The 24,909-nt window shown below is 42.3% G+C and overlaps 3 protein-coding genes and 1 long non-coding RNA gene across 4 annotated transcripts in view; 2 read left to right on the forward strand and 2 right to left on the reverse strand.

The window, feature by feature from the left end:
• The window catches only part of npr3 (natriuretic peptide receptor 3), a 19,337-nt gene extending 15,281 nt beyond the window's left edge, over window positions 1–4,056 (reverse strand). The window contains exon 1 of the mRNA XM_069725014.1: window positions 3,049–4,056. Coding sequence (XP_069581115.1) covers window positions 3,049–3,709 — 661 coding nt within the window. The 5' untranslated portion in view covers window positions 3,710–4,056. The remainder of the gene's footprint in view (window positions 1–3,048) is intronic.
• LOC138636787 (cilia- and flagella-associated protein 157-like) lies at window positions 3,614–18,348 on the forward strand. Its single transcript, XM_069725017.1, has 11 exons — window positions 3,614–3,695; window positions 5,646–7,897; window positions 8,431–8,702; window positions 10,219–10,351; window positions 10,456–10,711; window positions 11,036–11,136; window positions 11,235–11,385; window positions 11,724–11,830; window positions 12,086–12,223; window positions 13,162–13,234; window positions 17,581–18,348. The coding sequence occupies exons 2-10, from the start codon at window positions 7,761–7,763 to the stop codon at window positions 13,169–13,171; spliced, it is 1,305 nt and encodes a 434-aa protein (XP_069581118.1). The 5' UTR covers window positions 3,614–3,695; window positions 5,646–7,760; the 3' UTR covers window positions 13,172–13,234; window positions 17,581–18,348.
• Window positions 16,250–16,673, reverse strand: LOC138636781 (RING finger protein 223-like; the record flags this gene model as incomplete). Its single annotated transcript, XM_069725009.1, has 1 exon — window positions 16,250–16,673. A coding segment is annotated over exon 1 (408 nt), but the record flags the coding sequence as incomplete, so codon positions are not given.
• Window positions 18,349–23,202: 4,854 nt separating the features above from the next.
• Window positions 23,203–24,039, forward strand: LOC138636803 (uncharacterized). Its single transcript, XR_011312328.1, has 3 exons — window positions 23,203–23,352; window positions 23,651–23,711; window positions 23,795–24,039. It is a non-coding gene; the product is annotated as an uncharacterized lncRNA (long non-coding RNA).
• Window positions 24,040–24,909: the final 870 nt, after the last annotated feature.

Here is a 24,909-nt window from a genome sequence, read left to right on the forward strand (position 1 = left end):
TATCTATCTATCTATCTATCTATCTATCTATCTATCTATCTATCTATCTATCTATCTATCTATCTATCTATCTATCTATCTATCTATCTATCTATCTATCTATCTATCTATCTATCTATCTATCTATCTATCTATCTATCTATCTATCTATCTATCTATCTATCTATCTATCTATCTATCTATCTATCTATCTATCTATCTATCTATCTATCTATCTATCTATCTATCTATCTATCTATCTATCTATCTATCTATCTATCTATCTATCTATCTATCTATCTATCTATCTATCTATCTATCTATCTATCTATCTATCTATCTATCTATCTATCTATCTATCTATCTATCTATCTATCTATCTATCTATCTATCTATCTATCTATCTATCTATCTATCTATCTATCTATCTATCTATCTATCTATCTATCTATCTATCTATCTATCTATCTATCTATCTATCTATCTATCTATCTATCTATCTATCTATCTATCTATCTATCTATCTATCTATCTATCTATCTATCTATCTATCTATCTATCTATCTATCTATCTATCTATCTATCTATCTATCTATCTATCTATCTATCTATCTATCTATCTATCTATCTATCTATCTATCTATCTATCTATCTATCTATCTATCTATCTATCTATCTATCTATCTATCTATCTATTATCTATCTATCTATCTATCTATCTATCTATCTATCTATCTATCTATCTATCTATCTATCTATCTATCTATCTATCTATCTATCTATCTATCTATCTATCTATCTATCTATCTATCTATCTATCTATCTATCTATCTATCTATCTATCTATCTATCTATCTATCTATCTATCTATCTATCTATCTATCTATCTATCTATCTATCTATCTATCTATCTATCTATCTATCTATCTATCTATCTATCTATCTATCTATCTATCTATCTATCTATCTATCTATCTATCTATCTATCTATCTATCTATCTATCTATCTATCTATCTATCTATCTATCTATCTATCTATCTATCTATCTATCTATCTATCTATCTATCTATCTATCTATCTATCTATCTATCTATCTATCTATCTATCTATCTATCTATCTATCTATCTATCTATCTATCTATCTATCTATCTATCTATCTATCTATCTATCTATCTATCTATCTATCTATCTATCTATCTATCTATCTATCTATCTATCTATCTATCTATCTATCTATCTATCTATCTATCTATCTATCTATCTATCTATCTATCTATCTATCTATCTATCTATTATCTATCTATCTATCTATCTATCTATCTATCTATCTATCTATCTATCTATCTATCTATCTATCTATCTATCTATCTATCTATCTATCTATCTATCTATCTATCTATCTATCTATCTATCTATCTATCTATCTATCTATCTATCTATCTATCTATCTATCTATCTATCTATCTATCTATCTATCTATCTATCTATCTATCTATCTATCTATCTATCTATCTATCTATCTATCTATCTATCTATCTATCTATCTATCTATCTATCTATCTATCTATCTATCTATCTATCTATCTATCTATCTATCTATCTATCTATCTATCTATCTATCTATCTATCTATTATCTATCTATCTATCTATCTATCTATCTATCTATCTATCTATCTATCTATCTATCTATCTATCTATCTATCTATCTATCTATCTATCTATCTATCTATCTATCTATCTATCTATCTATCTATCTATCTATCTATCTATCTATCTATCTATCTATCTATCTATCTATCTATCTATCTATCTATCTATCTATCTATCTATCTATCTATCTATCTATCTATCTATCTATCTATCTATCTATCTATCTATCTATCTATCTATCTATCTATCTATCTATCTATCTATCTATCTATCTATCTATCTATCTATCTATCTATCTATCTATCTATCTATCTATCTATCTATCTATCTATCTATCTATCTATCTATCTATCTATCTATCTATCTATCTATCTATCTATCTATCTATCTATTATCTATCTATCTATCTATTATCTATCTATCTATCTATCTATCTATCTATCTATCTATCTATCTATCTATCTATCTATCTATCTATCTATCTATCTATCTATCTATCTATCTATCTATCTATCTATCTATCTATCTATCTATCTATCTATCTATCTATCTATCTATCTATCTATCTATCTATCTATCTATCTATCTATCTATCTATCTATCTATTATCTATCTATCTATCTATCTATCTATCTATCTATCTATCTATCTATCTATCTATTATCTATCTATCTATCTATCTATCTATCTATCTATCTATCTATTATCTATCTATCTATCTATCTATCTATCTATTATCTATCTATCTATCTATTATCTATCTATCTATCTATCTATCTATCTATCTATCTATCTATCTATTATCTATCTATCTATCTATCTATCTATCTATCTATCTATCTATCTATCTATCTATCTATCTATCTATCTATCTATCTATCTATTATCTATCTATCTATCTATCTATCTATCTATCTATCTATCTATCTATCTATCTATCTATCTATCTATCTATCTATCTATCTATCTATCTATCTATCTATCTATCTATCTATCTATCTATCTATCTATCTATCTATCTATCTATCTATCTATCTATCTATCTATCTATCTATCTATTATCTATCTATTATCTATCTATCTATCTATCTATCTATCTATCTATCTATCTATCTATCTATCTATCTATTATCTATCTATTATCTATCTATCTATCTATCTATCTATCTATCTATCTATCTATCTATCTATCTATCTATCTATCTATCTATCTATCTATCTATCTATCTATCTATCTATCTATCTATCTATCTATCTATCTATCTATCTATCTATCTATCTATCTATCTATCTATCTATCTATCTATCTATCTATCTGTCTGTCTGTCTGTCTGTCTGTCTGTCATAACATTTAAATGACTGTTGAGTTTATTCAACTTTTCAGACTTCTCCGGGAGAAATAAAAGTCTCGTCTACCTTCCATGTCGGAGATGTTCTGGAGGATGTCGTCGGTGTTGAGCGGCTCGTCCTCTGAGAACTGGTAGGACCTGATGTTGTAGTCCACCATCAGGTGGTAGACTCCCTCCAGCGTGAAGTAGCAGTTGCGCTCCTGCTTGTCGTCCTCGAACACGAGCAGCGCGCTCCGCCACGCGAAGTGCTCGAACATCGCCGTGAACGTCTCGGCCATCTTCACGTAGGACGGCGCGATGCGCGTCAGCTGCGAGTACTCGGCGTTCTTGTTGCCGAAGCCGGTGGCCAGGGCACCTGCCGAGATCACCGGCACGTGCCAGTGGGACGCCAGCCTCACCACCGCCGCCGCCTCGTACTCGCACACCGGACCGAGGATCAGGTCCGGCTTCAGCCCGCACGAGCGGTCCACGAGCGCGAACAGAGCGGCGTTTACGCAGTCGCAGCTCTCGAAGTGGAGGTTGAAGCGGAAACCGGAGAACTGTCCGCCGTCCGCCTGCAGCCGCCGCTGCGCGTAACGGATCGCCGGGGCGACGCGCGCCTGAGAGAAGAGGAAGGAGTTGTTCTGCGGCAGAAACACCAGAACCTGGATGTCCTCGGTGATGGTGTGAGTCACACCTGGACTCAGGACCATCACCAAGTAGACGCACAGAGTGGTGAGATGCTGCATGATGTCCCGCCTCAGATACCCAACAGATCTTCTTCAGATGTTTACTCCCCAAGTTGGCTCCAGTTGGCTCCAGCGCGCATCCAGCTGCACGCAGAAAGCCCTCCGCCGTGCGTAAATGCCAAACAACTCTATGTGTCCTTTAAAGAAGCGGTTGTGCCAGAATGTGCGTGTTTTATTCTGCATTGAGAGTCCCCTCCGGAGGCTCCCCGACCTGCTCCAAGTCTTCTGTCAGCGGCGCGTCCTGCCGGGCTCCGAGGTCCGTTCAGCTCGGTCTGCAGCCGCCACACACGCTGGCTCCGGCCTGGAGTTTTGAAGCATCTTTTCAGGACGATTCCTGCGTCATCGGCGCGCTGCCCACCTCCTTCTTAAAGCTACACCGCCGCTCTGCTCACAATGAGCCACTTCAGCAGCGCGCGGGTTACTGTAGGAGTTAATGGGGATTATGGCTCTGTGCGCCTTGAACAGCCAACAAAACACAGAACTTTCCTCTGTGTCTTTCAAAGATGTCTTTTATTCGGGATGCACATTTATTAGATCTGCGCCAGGCTTAGAAAAACTATTTATTAAAGTTTGTAGAAAAAAGCTTTTGGTGCACTTCAGTCTGTTGAAAACATGCTTTTAAATAACTTCAGTTCATATGTGAAGTTGTTTTGAATCTCTTTAAGTTGTTCTGGTTTGTTTGGCAGCTCACAGCAAAACTGAACATAAAAGTGTGAAAAGTGAAGCCTTAAAGTGTAATACCACTGCGGGCCACTAGGGGCTGTCTCCTAAAAACCTCTGTCTCCAACAGACTCCCATTGAAAAAGCATCACGTTCTCTCCTGAAATAGAAAGTCAGTAAATGTTTTCCACAAGTCGTCATGGTGTCGTTAGATAAACTCCTGATCAGTGTTTCCTTCTGGAAATAACTCATCATTCATTACATATTAGGACTCAAACACAGATATGTTTGGGGGCGGGGCTGATTTGATTGACAGGCCTGGGGTGCGGTCAAGTATCAAAACTTTGCGACTGAAACATGAAGCCAAAACCAAAAGCTGCAGTTCCTCGAATGTCCACTAGAGGCTCCAACAGCGGTAAAACACGTTAAATATGTAAATACACCGTTCAACATGGTAACAGTTTGTTATGCTGCCCCCAAGTGGCCGAAAGTAATATCATGGAGCTTTAAGTAACGCTCCAGAAGGATTTCAGCAAAGTGTTCACGACTTTAAGAACAAACCTGAGCTGCTTTCTGAACTGTTGCCGGGCAGATTTAACCTCTAACAACACTTTATATTTGTACATTCTAATTTTTGTGTTTAAAATTAGTAGCTTTTTTCTGGTCTCTTTCGTACAAACCTGTTGTGACTTTTTTTGGGACTAAACACAGCAGTGACTGACTTCTCTTCAGGTCCAGAGTAAAAAAAAAAAGAAAAGTAGCACAAACCTGCGCTCCCATCCTCCGCTCAATTAGCAGCCCGGCACTTATCGCGGCTCGTTAACATGCGTCACTAATGACTCACCGAGCGACTCTTTCAGAAGACGGGTTCTGTCTGCTGGCAAGTGGAGCGGAATTCACTGACGTGAACGTTTTCCACGGCTGAAATCATGAAGAGGTGAAGTATTCCCCTGAATGAGCTGCCTTTATCTCAACCGTTCAGAATTAGAGCGCAGCTCGGAGATATTCCACAATTACGGCCATTAAGCTGACTCAGCACTGTGTCATGTAACAAGCCCTCGTCGCCGCATCGGTGGGAGAACTTTCCAGGGAACGAGGAGCTGCAGTTTGACTGGTTTGATCTTACGTGAAAACTAACATGATTATTATTCTCTCTTTTCTGGCAGAAGCAGTTGTTTTTTTTGTGGTTGTTGGTTTTTTGCAGCGTCTTTTCTCAAAAATGTGGCTGTAATTATTCAGAGTTTTAAGTGAGTTTTTTTTGCCATTAAAATTGCAGAGCAGTTTGGAGCAGGAAGTGACCATATTTGGACGAGCTGGGGGAGGAGCCAGCGGTGGATCTGACCGATCTGATCGGAAACCTGACGATACTACGTCCCGCCCACCGATAGCTGTAACCTGACTGCACCACAGGCCTGTCAATCAAACAGACACGCCCTCAAAAACAGGTCTTCTTGAATCTTCTTTTCTAATGAATGAGGGATTATTTTCAGATGGACCTCCAGAAAACTAATAAGAAGGAGTGACTTTAGCTAACAACACCGAGATAACTGATGGACACATTTTATTCACTTTGGATTTGATGAGAGAAGTTGAATGGGAGTCTATGGAGCCGGAGGCTTTTTGGAGCCGACCTCTAGTGGCACTCGCTGGTATTGCAGCTGAAGACACTTCTGCATCGGAACCATTTTTCTGCTGCACACCCCTGAAATATTCTCCTTGTAATGTGTTTTTCTTTCTGTTTTGGGGCTCAAAGTGATAAAAAGAGTCAAAAAGTAATGAATCTTTCAAGAACAGACTGTCGGTGACTAATATAGAAACAAAGAATACATCTGCCTTCAAAATAAGAGCTTTAGACTGTAATATAGAAAACAAAGAATACATCTGCCTTCAAAATAAGAGCTTTAACTGCTTTTTAAATCACATTCAAATCAAAACAAAGTTCAGTCTCTTCCAGCTGGAAGTGGAGAAAACGTATTTAACATGTTCTTCGTTCCATCATAAGACCACATTTCCCACAAACCCCGGCACTTCCTGCGAGCAGCAGTTTGTTTTGATAGTGAGAGGAGAGGGGGCGGAGCCTTGATGGTTGGAAATGAACACTTGTTATTGGTCATAAAGTCAGTTTTATTTTGAAAGTTGACTTGATGTGTGAATATTTTCAGCAGATGTGGCTTCAGTGTTCACATTCTTTCAGACATCTTTGAACTCCGACATGTTTCTGTTTATTTCATCAGTTTTAAAGATGGATGATCCTATTTCTGAGTTCAGCAGAGGGAGTGATGACCGACTGCAGAAAATGATCGCTCTCACCGCCCCTCTGTGAGCCTTTACTGACACCTGCTGGTCGTTTCTTACACTTCAACAGCAACTGGGACCATTTCGGATGTAATTTATCAGTAATATAAAGATCTTTCCATCATGTCCGAGAACATGAGGATCATCTTTTAATTCACCTCTTGTCTTTTTAAAGACTTTTATTAATTCTAGCTGACAATTTTATTCACAGCATGTTTATTCTTACAAATTTTTGTGATGAGGATTTTATACCATTTTATTTTTGTACCATTTTAATGGCCTGATTTCAAATCATGACTCAACCAGGTTGTTTGGAAAATTGTAGATAATGTTTTTTGTTATTATTATTAGATAGATTATATAGATTTCATAAAGTGAAGACAATTAACTTTTGAATAAATAGACTATTAAAAAATAAAGAGAAACTGAGGAAACTATTACACAGATGTGTGATTTAGAAATAGCAGCTTAAAGGTTAAATAAAATAATTTAACAGAGTAAAAGGACTGACTGATGAAACCAACTGAAATGTTTAAATAAATACACAATAAAATGAATAAAGAAATTCAGTTCAAAGGTAAATAGATTACTAAAACAGAAAATAACAATATATTAACAAGTAACTAAAAAAACAACTAAAATGTTAAATGAATGAATAGAAAATATGGATATGGGTTAAGGTAAGGATCCGACCAGTAAATAACAAAACAAGCCAATGTAAAAATAAACTGACGAATGAATAAATAAATTCAGTTAATACTTAAATAAACAACTAAAATGGATTGAAAGGATGCAGCAGGCAGTCATTCTGACTAAAATGTGAAATAAATAGACATAAAATAAGATAGATAAGACCAAGATAAATACAAATTAATTAATGGCAAGGCTAAAAAAAAAAAAAAAAAAAGACTACAATAATGGTTTAAACTAAAAATCTGAAGAATGGAACATTCTGGGCAGCGTTTCCACGGCAACAACAGTTATTTTCAAAACTTGTTTTTCCTGCAACAATTGTAATTTTTTTATTTAAAAAAAAAAAAATCAGGAATAAGAAGGACGCAGACGGTGGAAAAAAACCAGAAACACAGAAACACAAATGGACAAACAGCAGAAGAAAATTCAGAAAAAGAAAAAGTCGTCAGAGACGAGTGAGATTGAAATGGAGAGCGGCAACGACAGAGAGAAGTCTTTGTACCTGGAACAGATTGAGTATCTGAGAACCGAGGTGGAGAGGTGAGAGGTACACCTGCTGCTTCTTCCTGTGTTTAATGTGTTTATCAGTTACAAGCAGACGTGTCTGTTTGTGTCGACTCAGCTGGAAATAACCAACAGAAATTTAAACTGATGATTTTCTTTCCCACAAAATGGACAAAAAGTAAAAATTTAAGTTGTTTTATTAAACCATCAGAGATTCAAACATTTTCATCTTACATGAATCTATGATTTTTATGCATTTTAACCACAGACTGAATATAAAAGTGTCCGGAGCAGAAGTGTCTTAAGCTGCAATACCACCGAGTGCCACCAGAGGTTGGCTTTTTGGGGGCGTGTCTGTTTGATTGACAGGCGTGTGGTGCAGTCAGGTTACAGCTATCAGTGGGCGGGACGTAGTATCGTCAGGTTTCCGATCAGATGAAGACGGACAGTTTGTGAACTAGAGGCTTCATAACGTTCACAAACCGCCGGGTGACGTCACCGCTGGTTGCCGTGGTAGCGGTCTGAATGATCATGTTGTCATGGTTTTACCCGTGTGTGACGTCCTGCAGGTGTCAGCTTCGATGTGACCAGCTGGAGACGGACAACAACGACCTCCTGTGTCAGTGCCGTAAAACGGAGGTGGACAGGAAGGACATCTGTGAGTACCTGCAGCTCGCCAACGCTGCAGTGGAAAGGGGCGTGGCCGAGCTGGAGGAGCAGCTGGAGGCTCAAAGGAAGGAGGAGCGGGAGGAGAACGAGGAGCTGACGCTGCAGTTTGATCTGGAGATGAAGAAGCTGCAGGAACAGGTCAACGCTCTCGCAGCTCAGAACAGGAGGAAGGGTGAGACGCTCACAACACGCGTGAGCCAAGAAACATGACATAACACCTGTAAACATCTGTAAACACCTGTAAACATCTGTAAACACCTGTAAACATATGTAAATACCTGTAAACATCTGTAAACACCTGTAAACATACCTGTAAACACATGTAAACATCTATAAACACATGTAAACACCTGTAAACATCTGTAAACACATGTAAACATCTGTAAACATCTGTAAACACCTGTAAACACCTGTAAACACCTGTAAACATCTGTAAACACCTGTAAACATCTGTAAATACCTGTAAACACATGTAAACATCTGTAAACATCTGTAAACACCTGTAAACACATGTAAACACCTGTAAACATCTGTAAACACCTGTAAACATCTGTAAATACCTGTAAACACCTGTAAACATCTGTAAACACCTGTAAACATCTGTAAACACCTGTAAACATATGTAAATACCTGTAAACATCTGTAAACATCTGTAAAATAAACACATGTAAACACTATAAACACATGTAAACACCTGTAAAACACATGTAAACATCTGTAAACATATGTAAATACCTGTAAACATCTGTAAATACCTGTAAACACCTGTAAACACCTGTTAACACATGTAAACACCTGTAAACACCTGTAAACACCTGTAAACATATGTAAATACCTGTAAACATCTGTAAACACCTGTAAATACCTGTAAACATCTGTAAACACCTGTAAACACCTGTAAACACCTGTAAACATCTGTAAACACCTGTAAATACCTGTAAACATCTGTAAACACCTGTAAACACCTGTAAACATCTGTACATTACATTACATTTCATTTATCTGACTCTTTTATCCAAAGACTTACAATAAGTGCATTTCAACAATGAGGGTACAAACCAGAACAACAAGAATCAGGAAAATACAATTTCTTCCAGAAAGCCAAACTACAAAGTTCTATCAGTAAGTTCTATTTTAAGATACTAAAGTTCTACTGTTCAAGGTAAAGGAGGAGGAGGTGTGTTTTTAGTTTGTGGTGGAAGATGTTCAGAGTTTCTGTACTGATGTCGGTGGGGAGCTCATTCTACCATTTAGGAGCCAGGACAGCAAACAGTCATGATTTTGTAGTCTTTATCTCAGTGAGGAGCAACAAGCCATCCGTAAACACCTGTAAACATCTGTAAACAACTGTTAACATCTCTAAACATATGTTAACACCTGTAAACACCTGTAAACACCTGTAAACATCTGTTAACATCTGTCAACACCTGTAAACACCTGTAAACACCTGTAAACATCTGTTAACATCTGTCAACACCTGTAAACATCTGTTAACATCTGTCAACACCTGTAAACACCTGTAAACATCTGTAAACATCTGTAAACACCTGTAAACATCTGTTAACATCTGTCAACACCTGTAAACACCTGTAAACATCTGTTAACATCTGTCAACACCTGTAAACACCTGTAAACATCTGTAAACACCTGTAAACATCTGTAAACACCTGTAAACCTCTCCTTCTCAGCGGTGAGGCTCGAGGAGCAGCGGGTGGAGGTGACGCAGTGTCTGTCCAACAGGAAGTGTGTCGTCGATCAGATGCAGCGACAGGAAGAGCAGCACGAAGAGACGATCCGCCTCCTGACGGAGGAGGTCGCGAAGTAAAGTCTCAGTTCATCCGACAGCGTCTCCGTCTCCTGCTGCTCCGTCTTCATGTCTCCTCTCCTCTCCTCTCCTCTCCTCTCTCTCCTCTCCTCTCCTCCAGGGAGGCGGAAAATGAGGAGGGCAATCACCCTGACGTGTTGGCTCAGATTGAGATGGAGGTGTCAGCGCGGGTGGAGGAGGAGAGGGCTCAGCACAGGGAGGTGCTGGAGGAGATGAGGAGGCTGGCGGGGGGGAACTACCCTCTGCTGCAGGAGACAACGGCCCTGCTGGACAGACGGCCGCTAGGCGGCCTGCAGATGGAGCGCATGCAGAAGGGGATGGACAGGATGTCCCGGTGTGTCCTCAGGTGGGAGAAGGTAGGAGGACGTCTGACAGCTGATGGACCAGTGACTGACAGCTGAGTCTCCTGTTGTAACTTACTGTAAACATGATCCAGCACTCATAGAACCGCGGTTACGTCCAGTAACTACTATTATCTACTGACTTCCTCTGCACACGTTTGGTTTCAGCTCAGTGAACTTTTCTGTCACTGACAGTTGTGTTAATTTGTCTGTTTCTCTGCTCTGTGAGGCTCCGCCCCCTTCATGAAAACATCATGATTTTACATTAATTGGATGCAGCGAACAGTTTAGCAGCAGAAAGCTCCTTTACTTTGTCCTCGTTTTCTCGTCCGTCCTCAGGAGAAGGAGCGGCTGACGAAGAGGAGCGAGGAGCTGGAGGTGCAGCTGGAGAACCGCCGTGGCAGGAAGCAGCACGCGCTGGCCAATCAGAACGCCGTCAGGTGGACGAGTCGTCTCTGCTCACGCTTTACATTCACGTGAAATAAATGTCCCTCCGTAGATCCGCCGTCCTCTGAGCTGAACGCCGGCTGTGTTTCAGACAGCACCTGGCCTCCGTGTCCGAGGAGCACCGCCACAAGACGGCGGAGGTCGGTGAGCTGGAGGCGGAGCTACAAGAGGAGCGGGACAGGAGGAGGCGGCTGGAGGGAGACATGAGGACGGCGGCCGGCCTCCTCAGGTTCATCGCGGAGGTGAAAACAAACTCACATATTCTTCTAGTGACGGTTTTACATCCCAGAAATGAACGTGGGAACGTTTGACATCGTAACACCGAGCAGCGACCCAGGAGGGGGGGCGGGATCAGGCTGACTATGCCCCGCCCACCTTTACAGAAAACCTTACCGCACCCAGTTTCTGTCAATCAAACGGCCATTTGGAGCCGGGCCCCTAGTGGCCCTCAGTGGTATCACACTTAGAGGCTTTTCAGACCCAGAGAAGTTTTTTATAATCTGATAAAACAGCTGCGACGCCAATAAATTCTTATAAACAGTGAATGAGACGACGTGTTGTGTTCACTGACCCTCTGTAGAACTCAGGCAAAACGGCCGGCGTGGAGCGGAAGAGACAGAGGCTGCGGGAGATCCTGAAGCGTCCCGACGGCGAGACACCGCCGACCTCTGACCCCGAAGCTTCCAGGTAGCGGAGCGGCTCGGCCCTGAATCCTGTCTGACAGGCTGAACACAGCGATCCGGATCAGACTCCCATCAGGACCCGATCAGCTGCCAGCTGGTCTCCTGACAGTCAAACAACAAAGCAGTCCTGAAACAACATTTACAGTTCAGATGTCCAACTACTGTTCTATTTAAACTTGTTTTATGAGCAGCTCCTCACTGGAGAAATCTGTAGTGAAGAAACTCCGTCACCTCCCGTCATCTTGTCTCTCCTCCACAGATCAGAGTCCTCGAGCTTCACCACAGATCCGTTGCACCTGATGGCTCGTTACCGACCCGGAGACTTCGGCTTCGTACCGCGACCGTCGTGGAAACGTGCAGGCGCTCGAACCCAGAACGTCCAGCGGCCTCCCAACAGGTTCGTTGCTCATTTGCTCTCCGTCCACCCGTCGGTTTGAGAACGATACTATGCCCATCGATAGCTGTAACCTGACTGCTCCACAGGCCTGTCAATCAAACAGACACGCCCCCAAAAACAGGTCTTCTTGAATCTTCTTTTCTAATGAATGAGGGATTATTTTCAGATGGACCTCCAGAAAACTAAGAAGAAGGAGTGACTTTAGCTAACAACACCGAGATAACTGATGGACACATTTTATTCACTTTGGATTTGATGAGAGAAGTTGAATGAGAGTCTATGGAGCCGGAGGCTTTTTGGAGCCGACCTCTAGTGGCACTCGCTGGTATTGCAGCTGAAGACATTTCTGGATCAGAACCATTTTACAGACCTGAAGCTACGAACTCTTTTATAAACAGTCTGTGATCGTTGAAGATTCACGTCTGCGTTTGAAGCTGCAAAACTAACGATGTAATCAGAATGTAACTTATCAACGTACCGGTTTTATCAGAATATCTGTTTTCATTTCAGACGTCATAAAAACAGGAAGTGCATCTGTTTTAATGGCTTTACAGCAGCTGGTGACCTTTTTTAATCATGTTAATTACAAAATAAAAGTGGTCTGTGGATCATTGGATCAGACCGGAGAGGACGGAACAAACTCATGAGACGGTTCATTTCTACAACAATTCATGTATATTTGATTTTTTTTAAAGTCCTGATTTAAATCAGGAGAATTTAAATGTTAAAACATGGGTTTCTTCTCACAGCTGGAGGAGAACAAACAGAGTTGAGAGGAGTTTTTTTTAACACCAGAGAAATGACTCCGAATGAGTGATGATGTTTCCTCACAGATTTGGAGGGTTTTCACAAGTTCATTTTGTTTCCACTGTTTTCGATATAAAACCACTTTAACTGATTGTTTTTAATGAGATCTGTTGCTTCTGTGAATCCTTCAGGAGACGCTGAGACGGACGCAGCAGCCTCCTCCTCCTCCTCCTCCTCTTACCGCTGGACCACATGCAGCCCACAGTAAGGTTTTTTCAAAATAAAAGTCCTTCATCGCTTGAATCCTGTTTTCCATTTGTACTCGATTACAGATCCGAACACGAACATCTGCGTGTCGTGTCTCTTTCATGTTCACTCAAAGAACAAAAGCAGCTTTAGAAAAGATTTTCTGCTCGGAGGAACGACAACATGCAACATGTGACTCGCAGACCTTCAAACCGACACGCTTCATCGTTGTAGATTTAAGAGCTTTTATTTCGTGTGTTGATTTGAGTGATGGAGCTCCGAAACCACAGAACATCTGGTTTCAATCAGCAGGGGATCATCGGAAAGTCTCTTCACATGCACCTGCTGCTTCCTCCTACTGCTCCTCCTCCTCCTCCTCCTGCACAGTCAGCACATTTCATCCCTTCACTAGTCCTGTATGTTTTTAAAGCTGCATCAGACTGAAGTCTCCCTGATCTGAAGTGAAGATTAATGAACAGGAAGTGATCTTTAAAGACATGCAAACAACAGAGAAACTAAGATGTGCCCGTTTGTTCTCCACCTGCAGAGGGCGACGTTCCCCCACTCCATATTACTTTAACCCTTTTCTGTTGGTTGATGCAGGAGCATTTAATTAGACAGAAAAAACAGTCATAAAAGTTTTAGTGTGGAGGTCGAAGGCTGCATCGTTTTTACTCCTGTTGAAGACGTGTGGTTCCTTTAACTCGGAGTAAAACCAGCAGCAACAACGAGCTGCAAACACTGACGATAGTCTAAAAACAGAAATCCAGAAAACACTTTTTCTTGATGTTTCTCTGACTGTATTTGAAACTTCGGAGGAACTGAGAGTTTCCAGATATCTCTCATCATCGGATGATGGGGAATGTTTTTACCCAATATAATCATGCAACTTTAAAAGACAGCAAAATGAGAGAAAGAGAAAATTATTCTCCAAATATCCAGAAGTTGAATCAGTTCAACTCCAAAAATAAATAAATAAATGGACAAAAATAAAATTGCAAAATGAATTTATTAAGGTTTAACAAAGATAAGTTTTCTAAAATAGTTTGATAAATATCTTTAAAAAAAAAATCTCATTTATTTTTACACAATAAAACAGGCGACGACATAAAAATCTGAAAAACAGTAACATGAAAGAAAATGTGTTTCCTCAGACTTCTATAAAAACCCATTTCCACAGGACGTTTCTGACTTCAGCTTCGATCTGCAGGTCAAAAGAGTTTCTGGAAGAGTTTGGATGTTTTCACCCGAGCTGACGTCGCGTTGTCGCTACGGTAACGCAGAGCAGCTGCTTCGCGTCGTTAAAGGCTCAGTTCACCAAGACCAGTTCAGTAAACCTCCGTCAGATTCCAGAGTCCAAGAACCAAAACAACATCATCTTTTAAAAGTGCTGAAAGCTGCCCGAACAAGTTGAAACAGGGAGGCGGCGCCCCCTGCTGGCATAAAGTGAGGTCCGCTTTCAGGTGCAGAGTAACCAAAGAGCTGATATAATCAACCTGATATTTATACTCTCATCTTGTTCCTACGACCTCCAAACGATCTTCAGCTCAGACAGCTTCCTCGACCTCACGCACGTTCTCGGACGGTTTGAGCAGTGAAGCAGCTCGACGTCTTCCCTTCATGGTCAGGGTTTAGATTTTTTTTTTTAATTTTTTTTTAAATGTGGCGCTTCGGTTCAGTTTGTAACTTAAATATCAGACGAACACGAACAGTCGAGTGTTTTCTGACACCAGCTGATCGACGTGTGACTTCCCATCATGCTTTGGTTTGTTGTGCGCCAGTTAAAAAAAAAAAAAAGCTTCTTGTTGCACATCTGGATGTTGACTCTCATCATATATATATATATACACACACACACACACACACACACACACACACACACACACACACACACACACGCGCGCGCACAAAAAGAAGACAGGAAGTGACATCACATGGCGGTCAGTTCATCTCCTGTTTGCTGGTGGTGAGGAGGAAGACGATGATGCCCGTCAGCAGCACCATCATCATCCCCACCGACGTCAGGAGGAAGGCTCGGCACACCGGCTGGTCCGTCAGTCTGAACAGAACGGCCACTCCGCCCCCCTCGCCGCGGCCCCCCGCCGGCGGGCTGGGCAGCCCCACGTCCAGGGAGCGGCTCCCCGACGTCGTCGACCTTCGACCCCACGGCCGCTGACCTTCAGGAGTCCTAAAAGGAGGAGAGCGGAGGGTCAACCGAGCTCCCACCAAACGTTTTAATATTTCAGTGTTCAGAGAGGAGAAATGTCTCAACGCCACTAAATAATAAATATATTCTGGAGGAACATCGGCGCCTCCAGCCTGCAGTAAACCAGATGTTCAGTTCTACAGATGTGGAGTTATTCTCGCCTGCTGTAAAAGCTCCCATCTCTCCGTCAGCGCGGTGAAACATGAACTTCATTACACGGGAAGATCTGAATAAAGACCTGCGGACGTCTGGTTCACATCCAGCCGTCTTGTAGGGTTGAAAACAAAACAGAAACTGACCAACTTGTTATTTTATATTGTTGAAGACTGATGATGGAAACATGACAGAAAATATTTAGTAAACCAACGTCATCAAAAAAAACCCACAAGATTTTAAATTTTGTTTCAGTCGTCTGAAAGTTGTGGATGAAAAAAGAATCAGGCCTCATTCAGACCGACAACAAATCTGCCTCCTGATCGTATCCAGATGATTTATGAAAGTTTGAACAGTAAAAAACAACAACAACATTAAATGTGGCGACGTCGTTACCACGGCAACCCATGCAGATAGGTCGCCGATTTGTCTGGACGCACCGTATCTGGTGTCCGTCCTAAAGATCCGATCTGACAATCAAACCCGGACCGACCCGACGTCCACCGCGCTGCTGTTCAACTCCTCACTGACCTTTTGACCTGCAGCTTCCCCTTGTTGCGGACGAAGCGGATGCTGTAGACTCTCTGCATGGCGGCCGGCAGGCAGGACAGCACGTCCGAGTCGGTGGCGAGTCTGGGCAGGCCGAGGGCCGGCAGCGGCGTCAGGCCGCGGCACAGCGGGCACTGGATGGCGCCGGGCTCCGCAGACTTCACGTTGATGCGCGCCAGACACTCCAGACAGAAGGTGTGTTTGCACTGAAGCATCTTCGGGCAGCGGAAGACGTTGTTGAACTGGCTGAAGCAGATGGAGCACTCCAGGTCCGGGCAGGACTCCTCGGAGCACTGGGACGGGAGGGGGGACCGCAGGGGGGACGGGACGATGACGGAGACCTGGAAGGAGCGTGGGGGGGTGGCGGGGCCGGGGTAGGGGTTCAGCGTGGAGGAGTGGCCGGTCTGGACGACCGGAAGAGATGCATTATGGGAGTTCTCACTGGCTGAATATGGAGGCGAGTCTAAAGAGCCGGGAGCTGTGACATCATCAGACGGACGAGAGCTCAGGTCGGTGTCGCCGTAGGGATTCATGGCTGGCGGAGGAGTGACGAAGAGGACGACGAAGACGAACAGACGGAGGACGATGAAGTGATGAAGACGCTCCTCGAACAGCCTCCGTCTTCAGACCACGATGCCCTCGTCCAAACTCTGCAGACGGAAACACACCATCAACAAACTGAAAACCAAATCGCTTCAATCTTCTTCCAGATGTTTCGGTCGTTTTCATCCGGAACCTCAAACGTTTACCGGACCGCAAGACGGATCCTCTCCGAACATCTGGAGGCTGCAGACGGACCAGAACATTTCACCGCTTCGAGATCAGAGTCGCACATTCAGGATCTGACCACACGAAGACGTTCAGTCCATCCTTCTGTCAATCAGTTCTGGCGCTGAGTGAGTCTACAGTTTGTCTGGAAGTGGCTCGAAACCAGTTTAAAATCAGTCCAAAACAAAGTAGAACCAGTTTAAAACTAGTTCAAATCTAACTCTAAAACTTTTCCTTCCCGAGTCCAGAACCAAGTCTTAAACCAGGTTGGAAACGAGTCCTGAACTCGTCACAACCCAGTTTAAAACTAGACCGAACCAAGTCCACAACCCAGTTTAAAACTAGACCGAACCAAGTCCACAACCCAGTTTAAAACTAGACCGAACCAAGTCCACAAACCAGTTTAAACTCGTCCAAAGCAGCTCAAAAACAATTCAAAAGTATTGAAGAACTCGTTCTTACCGAACTAAATCCTAAACCAGTTTAAAACTAGTCAGAACCACATCTGGGATCTCCAACTGGAGGTCGTTTCCTTCCTCCAACCGGTCAGCCATCCGTTTCCACGGCTCAGGTTGGAGGTGGACGCTGCTCTTCAGTCACGGTGCCGAACAACTAACAGAAACATTACGACGTGAACATAAAAATAATCATTCAACCGTGGATCCAATACGTGAACGTTTCTATTCAGTTTCAGGAAAATCCCTCCGAGGTCACCGGCAGCTGAAAACCTTCATCCCACCGGACGCATTCAGGGAACCGAGTTCCTCCCTGAACCTCCAACACAGCAGCTCTGTTCTGGATCACGTGACCGTTGGTTTGCATGCACAGAACAACGCGGCACCACACGAGCAGTCCGGCGGACGTCAACACACATTTGCATCGTCCGTTATATTTACAAAAGGCAAATCACATGCAAAAACAAGGCCGCGACACAGCGAGCAGGAATCACCTCCGTTAACCAGACAGGAGCCGGTGAGCTCCTCCAGGCTGGTAAAACAACAACAACAATGACATGACAAAAAGTAACATGGGACAAAACCCAAACCCGACGAGGCCGAATTATCTGACGGTACGTTTTGACGTTGGTGTCAAAAAGTTGCTGAACATTGTTGGAAAACTAATATCCTGAAAAAATAGAAGCACTTTTACATTACAACATTACATTTCATTTAGCTGACGCTTTTATTCAAAGCGACTTACAACACCGATGGTACGACATCGGGAGCAATTTAGGGTTCAGTGTCTTGCTCAAGGACACTTGGACATGTGGACAAGAGGAGCATGTTTATTTGGATGAAGCACTTCATTAGAAAATATACAAGTTTCTGAATGTTTCTCTGTCTCACTCAAAATCTGTCCCGTGACCCCAATTGTGGGTCACGAGCCACCAGTTGAGAACCATACACTATATCACAACCATTATATTACGTACACAATTTATTTCTGGAAAACCAGAACTGCTACAATAACAAAACTGCAATGATAGACAGTGATTTGGTAGAAAAACTATTTTTGAAATCACTGAAATACTTTTTCTACGTTAAGTTTCGAGCGTTGCTGCTTTCTCTGGTCTCCATTACAGATAATAAACTATTCTTTGGTTATGGACTGTTCGACAACAACAACAAAAAGACGTATATCATGTTTCATCACTTAATTTTTAAAATATGAAAACTCTATTTGGTTAATTGAATTAAAAAAAAGTTTAATATTCAATACTTCTCTTTAAACAGAAGTGTTCAAAGCAGGAACTGAGTGACTGTACGCGGTCACAAAGAAATCTTTTATCAGACGGACACCAAACTCCATCTGGAAATCAGGCCATTTAAAACTCTACTTGTGTTTGTGAAACTTTCGTTTGGTCTCACGTTGCTCTCGCGCGATAACGTTGATGGACAGATGAAGGAGGCCACCGGCAGCAGTGTCCTTCAACAATAAATTACGTTTTCGTCGACATAACATGCTTCTTGTTGGCAGTTATTTGGGCCGAATTTGACTTTAAACCCACTTGATTTGTAAAATATCTCAAATAGGTTTTTTCACCGCGGGTGTGCATTTACCCATCAAAAGGAAGTGTAAAATTAGACGATTTCTGAAGGAAGTTAGGTACGCCCGCGGAGACCTGTGCTCTTACCGTCATGGCGGGTTCTTCCCTTCTCCTGCTGAGCTCCGTGTCTCTCAGACCGAGCTGTGCGGCTGAACTCGGCTCAGAGACTCGCATTTGAATAACTGAATAAAACGAGGAAACAGGTTAGTCAAATCAAGTTACCTGCACACCTCCCCCACTGGCGGGAAGAGTTAACACACCTGGACAAGGTGAGGCTGATTGAAGACTACTGAAGCTGAGGCTGGGTGAAGGTTGATTGATGGCTGATTGAAGGTTGATTGATGGCTGATTGAAGGCTGATTGAAGGCTGGGTGAAGGTTGATTGATGGCTGATTGAAGGTTGATTGATGGCTGATTGAAGGCTGATTGAAGGCTGATTGATGGCTGATTGATGGCTGATTGAAGGTTGATTGATGGCTGATTGAAGGTTGATTGATGGCTGATTGATGGCTGGTTGAAGGCTGATTGAAGGCTGGGTGAAGGTTGATTGATGGCTGATTGAAGGTTGATTGATGGCTGATTGAAGGTTGATTGATGGCTGATTGATGGCTGATTGAAGGTTGATTGATGGCTGATTAATGGCTGATTGAAGGTTGATTGATGGCTGATTGGTGGCTGATTGATGGTTGATTGGTGGCTGATTGGTGGCTGATTGATGGTTGATTGGTGGCTGATTAAAGGCTGATTAAAGGTTGATTGATGGCTTACTGAAGGTTGATTGAAGGTTGATTGACGGAGTAAAATAATGTGAGATGAACCACAACAAGGACCAGAGGGGGCGTGGCTTCATTCAGAGTGTTCACCTCTGAGTAGTGATGGTGAGATGAAGCCTCATGAGGCATCAAACCACTTCAGCCAGTTGGTTCCAGAAAGGGTTCATTTCTCGAAGCTTCATGTGCACACGGAACCACCTGCTGGCCAAGTGTAGAATGACAGGCAGCTGGATCTGAACCACATGTGATGCATTGAATGTTTGTGTCTGTTATGGCTGTTGGGAATGACTATGAATTACTAAAATGTATGACCAAATAATTTCTGTACATAAATGATCACATATATGCATAATAAAATATTTTTTGAATGTATTCTGTGTGTGTAAATTTTCCCAAAATGGTAGTATCATATGATACGGCAGGTTGTGTAATCATGTTTTTCTGTCACTTTAGGAAAATGGCATGGGCTTAAGCAGGCAGAGGACAGTGGAAGTGTTTGTGGAACGAGGAAGAGGGGACTGAATATGCTTGTGTAACTTGGACAATGATGTACAGGACAGGGGACATTTTATTCATTTTTATTCAGAAATAACAGTTTCTCAACAGTTTTTGGTTTTATGGATGTCCACATGTCAGAAGTAAGGCTAACAGCAGCCACCTTTTCCACTTTAGCCTTCTCCTTCTCCTGAGCTGACTCATACTTGGCCTCCACCATGGCCTTCAGAGCCTCAAGGAAAAAATATATAGTGCTGAACTGTGAGACACAATAAAGTACTCATTTGTTTCATGCATGCACCCATACATACCTGCCCTGTAGGGAGGACATAATTAGGATCCAGTTTGGACACAAATGCCCTGAATCCATCATCATCCACAATACTGAAGGGCTGTGTGTCCTTCACTATCATGGAGACGAGGGCTTCATCCAGCTCTGGTTTTCTGGTGGCTGGTTCAAAGAGAATAAACACAGAATCTGTTACCTGTCTTTATTTACACAATAAACAAAAGTGAACAGGGATAAATTGTGATGGTGCATTTGTAATATTGTAATGACTTACCTTGGCTGGGTGAAGCTCCAGTTTCCTCCTTATTGTCATGCAAGGCACGGTAACGCCTCAGCATGGATGAGGTGTTGTTATTGTACCCCAACTCCTTGGAGCACAATAAACACCTCACCTTTGAATTAAATAAGAAACTGTGAAAAATACAGTTCTTGATAAGCAAACCTAATGTGTCTGAAATAGAGTTAGATTTAGCTTATTAGGAGTTATTAAATCAAAGTGTTCCCACAGGGGAAATCCTCCTCTTCCCAGCTGGCTCCATCTTATCACCTCCTTCTCTCCTCACTCTCCTACATCTCCAAACTATCTCTCTCTCTCTCTCTAAACTCTCCAAACTCTCCAAACTCTCAACTGACCTCAACTCTCCACCAACAACCCACATTTTGAATGGAGCCTGAGAGGTTTATATTGCTGTCAAACCTCCCGGCAAAATCTGAACCACTTCCCGAAGCAGTCACGTGGTACAGCCGGCAGCGAGGCTTCGGACGTCATCATTTTTGGCTCCTCCCCTAAATGAAGCAAGCCTCGACACGCTTCGAGGAAACGCCCCCTCCGTTACTCCACACGCGCTTCGAGGAAACGCCCCCTCCGTTACTCCACACACGCTTCGAGGAAACGCCCCCTCCGTTACTCCACACGCGCTTCGAGGAAACGCCCCCTCCGTTACTCCACACACGCTTCGAGGAAACGCCCCCTCCGTTACTCCACACAGGCTTCGAGGAAACCGTTACTCCACCCCTCCGTTACTCCACACGCGCTTCGAGGAAACGCCCCTCCGTTACTCCACACAGGCTTCGAGGAAACGCCCCCTCCGTTACTCCACACAGGCTTCGAGGAAACGCCCCCTCCGTTACTCCACACAGGCTTCGAGGAAACGCCCCCTCCGTTACTCCACACGCGCTTCGAGGAAACGCCCCCTCCGTTACTCCACACACGCTTCGAGGAAACGCCCCCTCCGTTACTCCACACAGGCTTCGAGGAAACGCCCCCTCCGTTACTCCACACAGGCTTCGAGGAAACGCCCCCTCCGTTACTCCACACAGGCTTCGAGGAAACGCCCCCTCCGTTACTCCACACAGGCTTCGAGGAAACGCCCCCTCCGTTACTCCACACGCGCTTCGAGGAAACGCCCCCTCCGTTACTCCACACACGCTTCGAGGAAACGCCCCCTCCGTTACTCCACACACGCTTCGAGGAAACGCCCCCTCCGTTACTCCACACAGGCTTCGAGGAAACGCCCCCTCCGTTACTCCACACAGGCTTCGAAGCGTCGGCACACCTCCTAACATCACTCCCTCTGATCCTGCTTCTGTTGGAGGTTTTTCTTCCTGTTAAAAAGGAGTATATTTTCCTCCCAGCTGCTGTGATTTGGTTCGATATGAATACTTTATTTTTTTTCGAGCTCTGAAGTGACGTTTGAAGTCATTCGACATGGCAGCGTTTGGGGAAGAAATTGACCTGCTTTGAAAATAAGGTGAAATAGTCCGATTTGGTTTCCCTGGCCGACCTGAGGCCTGTGTGACGGAGCAGCTTCAACATACCCAGGAAGTCTTTCCGTCGTTGTTGTTGGAACACAAATTAAACTCCGGTATTAATATGATGAACTTTTGCTGTTTTTATTTCACAGGTGAAGATCGAAGCCGACCGACTGAATAACGTTTTAATCCCATAATCCTCCATCTCCTGGATATTCTTCATTTTTCCAAACACTTGGTCGTTATTACTTTTTTATCTGAAGGTTTAAGGTTCAACTCATTCAGCAATAAAACTGCTTCCAGCCTCACTAACTTTATTTAATCACAAGTCAGTTATTTCATTTATTCATTAGAGTGATCAATTCAATTCCTGCGATGCTTCATTGGTCAGATTCTCTGTTTAGTATTTGGCTCTTTAAAACAATTTGATAAAGAATATGACGGGTCAGCTTTTAATGCTTTTCTGAGACTAAACTGATCACAACTGAAAACTCTTTTTAAATCTGCTTTTCATGTTTCATTCTTATTGTTTTTACTGTTATCAGCTGATTTTAACCTGATTGTTTGTGATTTATACTTTTATTGTGTCATTTTGATCATTTTAACCTTTAAAGGGTCTTTGAGTGTCCTGAAAAGTGCTATAAAGGTCAAATGTGTTATTATTATTATTATTATTATTTATGTTTGATAAAGAAATCTATAGGTGCTGACTGTTTTATTTCTGTTTACATTGAAGCTACTAAACTGATGAGAAATCTTTAGAAATAAAAACGAGGTGAGAGAAATCAATCATCTGAGATCTAAAAAAAGATAATAAAAATATGTATGTTCCTGTTTGTTTGTTTTCTAATACACACATTATTTACCGTCACGTGTCCTTCAAATTTTTTTTTTTTTTAACTGTCACGGGTTATTAAAACAACACTTTCACTTTCATTCGTTCGTCCCGGACTGATGGCGCAGCAACATTTTAATCTGTCGAGTCCTTCAAACCAACTGAGAAATAAAGACGGCTGATCGATCAGAAGAACTGACAGCTGATCGATCAGAAGAACGAACAGCTGATCGATCAGAAGAACTGACAGCTGATCATTTGATCATCAGGTGAGTTTCCGATCGGATTATTTTTAGTGAAAGTTCGGTGACTGAGCAGGAAGACAAAGTGTGTCGACACCCATCACACGTCGGTGGTTTCACTTGGCTCCTCCTTCATCCTGAAACTTTACCTGTTGTTGAATTTTAACCCTTTAAAATAGATTTCGATACAGAAAGACGTCTTCTTGTCCTGCTGTACTTGAGGACATGTTTTAGATGTTAAAGAACAGCTTTGACTTGATTTGCCAACAACCAGCTGAAGTTCACTCTCGCTGCATCCTGACATGTTTGTTCTTGTCTGGTGAAGAAGGTCACGTGTTTCTGAGAACTCGTCACGATCAGAGGACACGCTGCTGAAACGCTGACAGGTAAATATCACCTGCACGTCCAGAGACCGTGTTGCTGATTAACTGGTTGAAGAGAACTCAAGTCTTTCTATTTTCTCCTGCAGCTCAGTTAGTCCACCATATTTTCAGCAGGGCATTATGGGATGGCGAGAGCAAGAGCAGGTGAGTCCAGTCAGACTTTATCAGTGTGGATAAAACTTTACTGCAGATGATCATTTTGCATTATTTGCTACTGAAAAAAAAGAAAACAAATGGCAGCGTACCACGAGTTCAGTTTTGTTCTGTATTTCTGCAGAGGAGGATGTTAACAACAAGGCAGCAAAGCAGAAGTCCTCAGAGACCGCTTCTCACTGTGATTTTAAAAAAGTGAATGACAACATGTTTTAAATCAAGTCAGAGATCATGAATTTGTTAACACACCAAATGTTTGAGACAGAACTTCACAATGTAACAATGGATTTGACCCCTGAAAGCTGGTGGGATTTGATTGACACCTGTTTGATTGACACTTTACTGACTGAACTCAGTCCAGTATCGTTCACTTTAGTTTATCATGACATGACTGCACCGGAGACGACTGTGACAGGAAAACAAAAAAACAGGAAGCGGACACAGACCGCGGCGTCAAAACAAGATTTCAAAATAAAAGCATTTTAAGATTATTGTGTCGGTTCGTGAAGAATTAAACAACCAGTAGCGCCGCCCCAGAGATCTGATTGGTCTGAACATCTGGAACAAATCCTCATGACATCACATCCTGCTCATCACTAGAAACATCACTCCTCCTCAATGGGAAAATAGAATTAGAATAAAGTTTCCTATAATATGTAATATAATGTAGTTTCTACTTGTTATAGTTCTATTAAATGACCCATTTGGTGAAATCGGGTCTCTTTTGGTCCTTTTTGGTCGCTCCGAGCACCCGTACCGTAACACCACGGATAGTCACGCACTTAAACAGTCTACTGACGTGACCGATTGTTTTCCAGTTGTTAGCCATACCTCCATGTGTTGCCATGGAAACGGCAGTCACACTAACAAAAAGGTTTATATTTTGAGAGCGAATGGCTCCACAATATGAAAACATTATGATTGCATATTTCATTTAGTTGGTAACTCGTTGTATAATCATAATATTATACTCGAGGGTGTTTTAACGTGATTATTGGCACAACAGTGATGCGGTCAGGACCGAGTCCGTAAACCTCCACACCCTCTT

This window comes from Brachyistius frenatus, unplaced genomic scaffold (assembly GCF_029030835.1).
Source record: "Brachyistius frenatus isolate BFR_SWC_R1_liver_20210118 unplaced genomic scaffold, ASM2903083v1 Contig_407, whole genome shotgun sequence".
In the NCBI taxonomy this organism is placed as follows: Eukaryota; Metazoa; Chordata; class Actinopteri; family Embiotocidae; genus Brachyistius; species Brachyistius frenatus.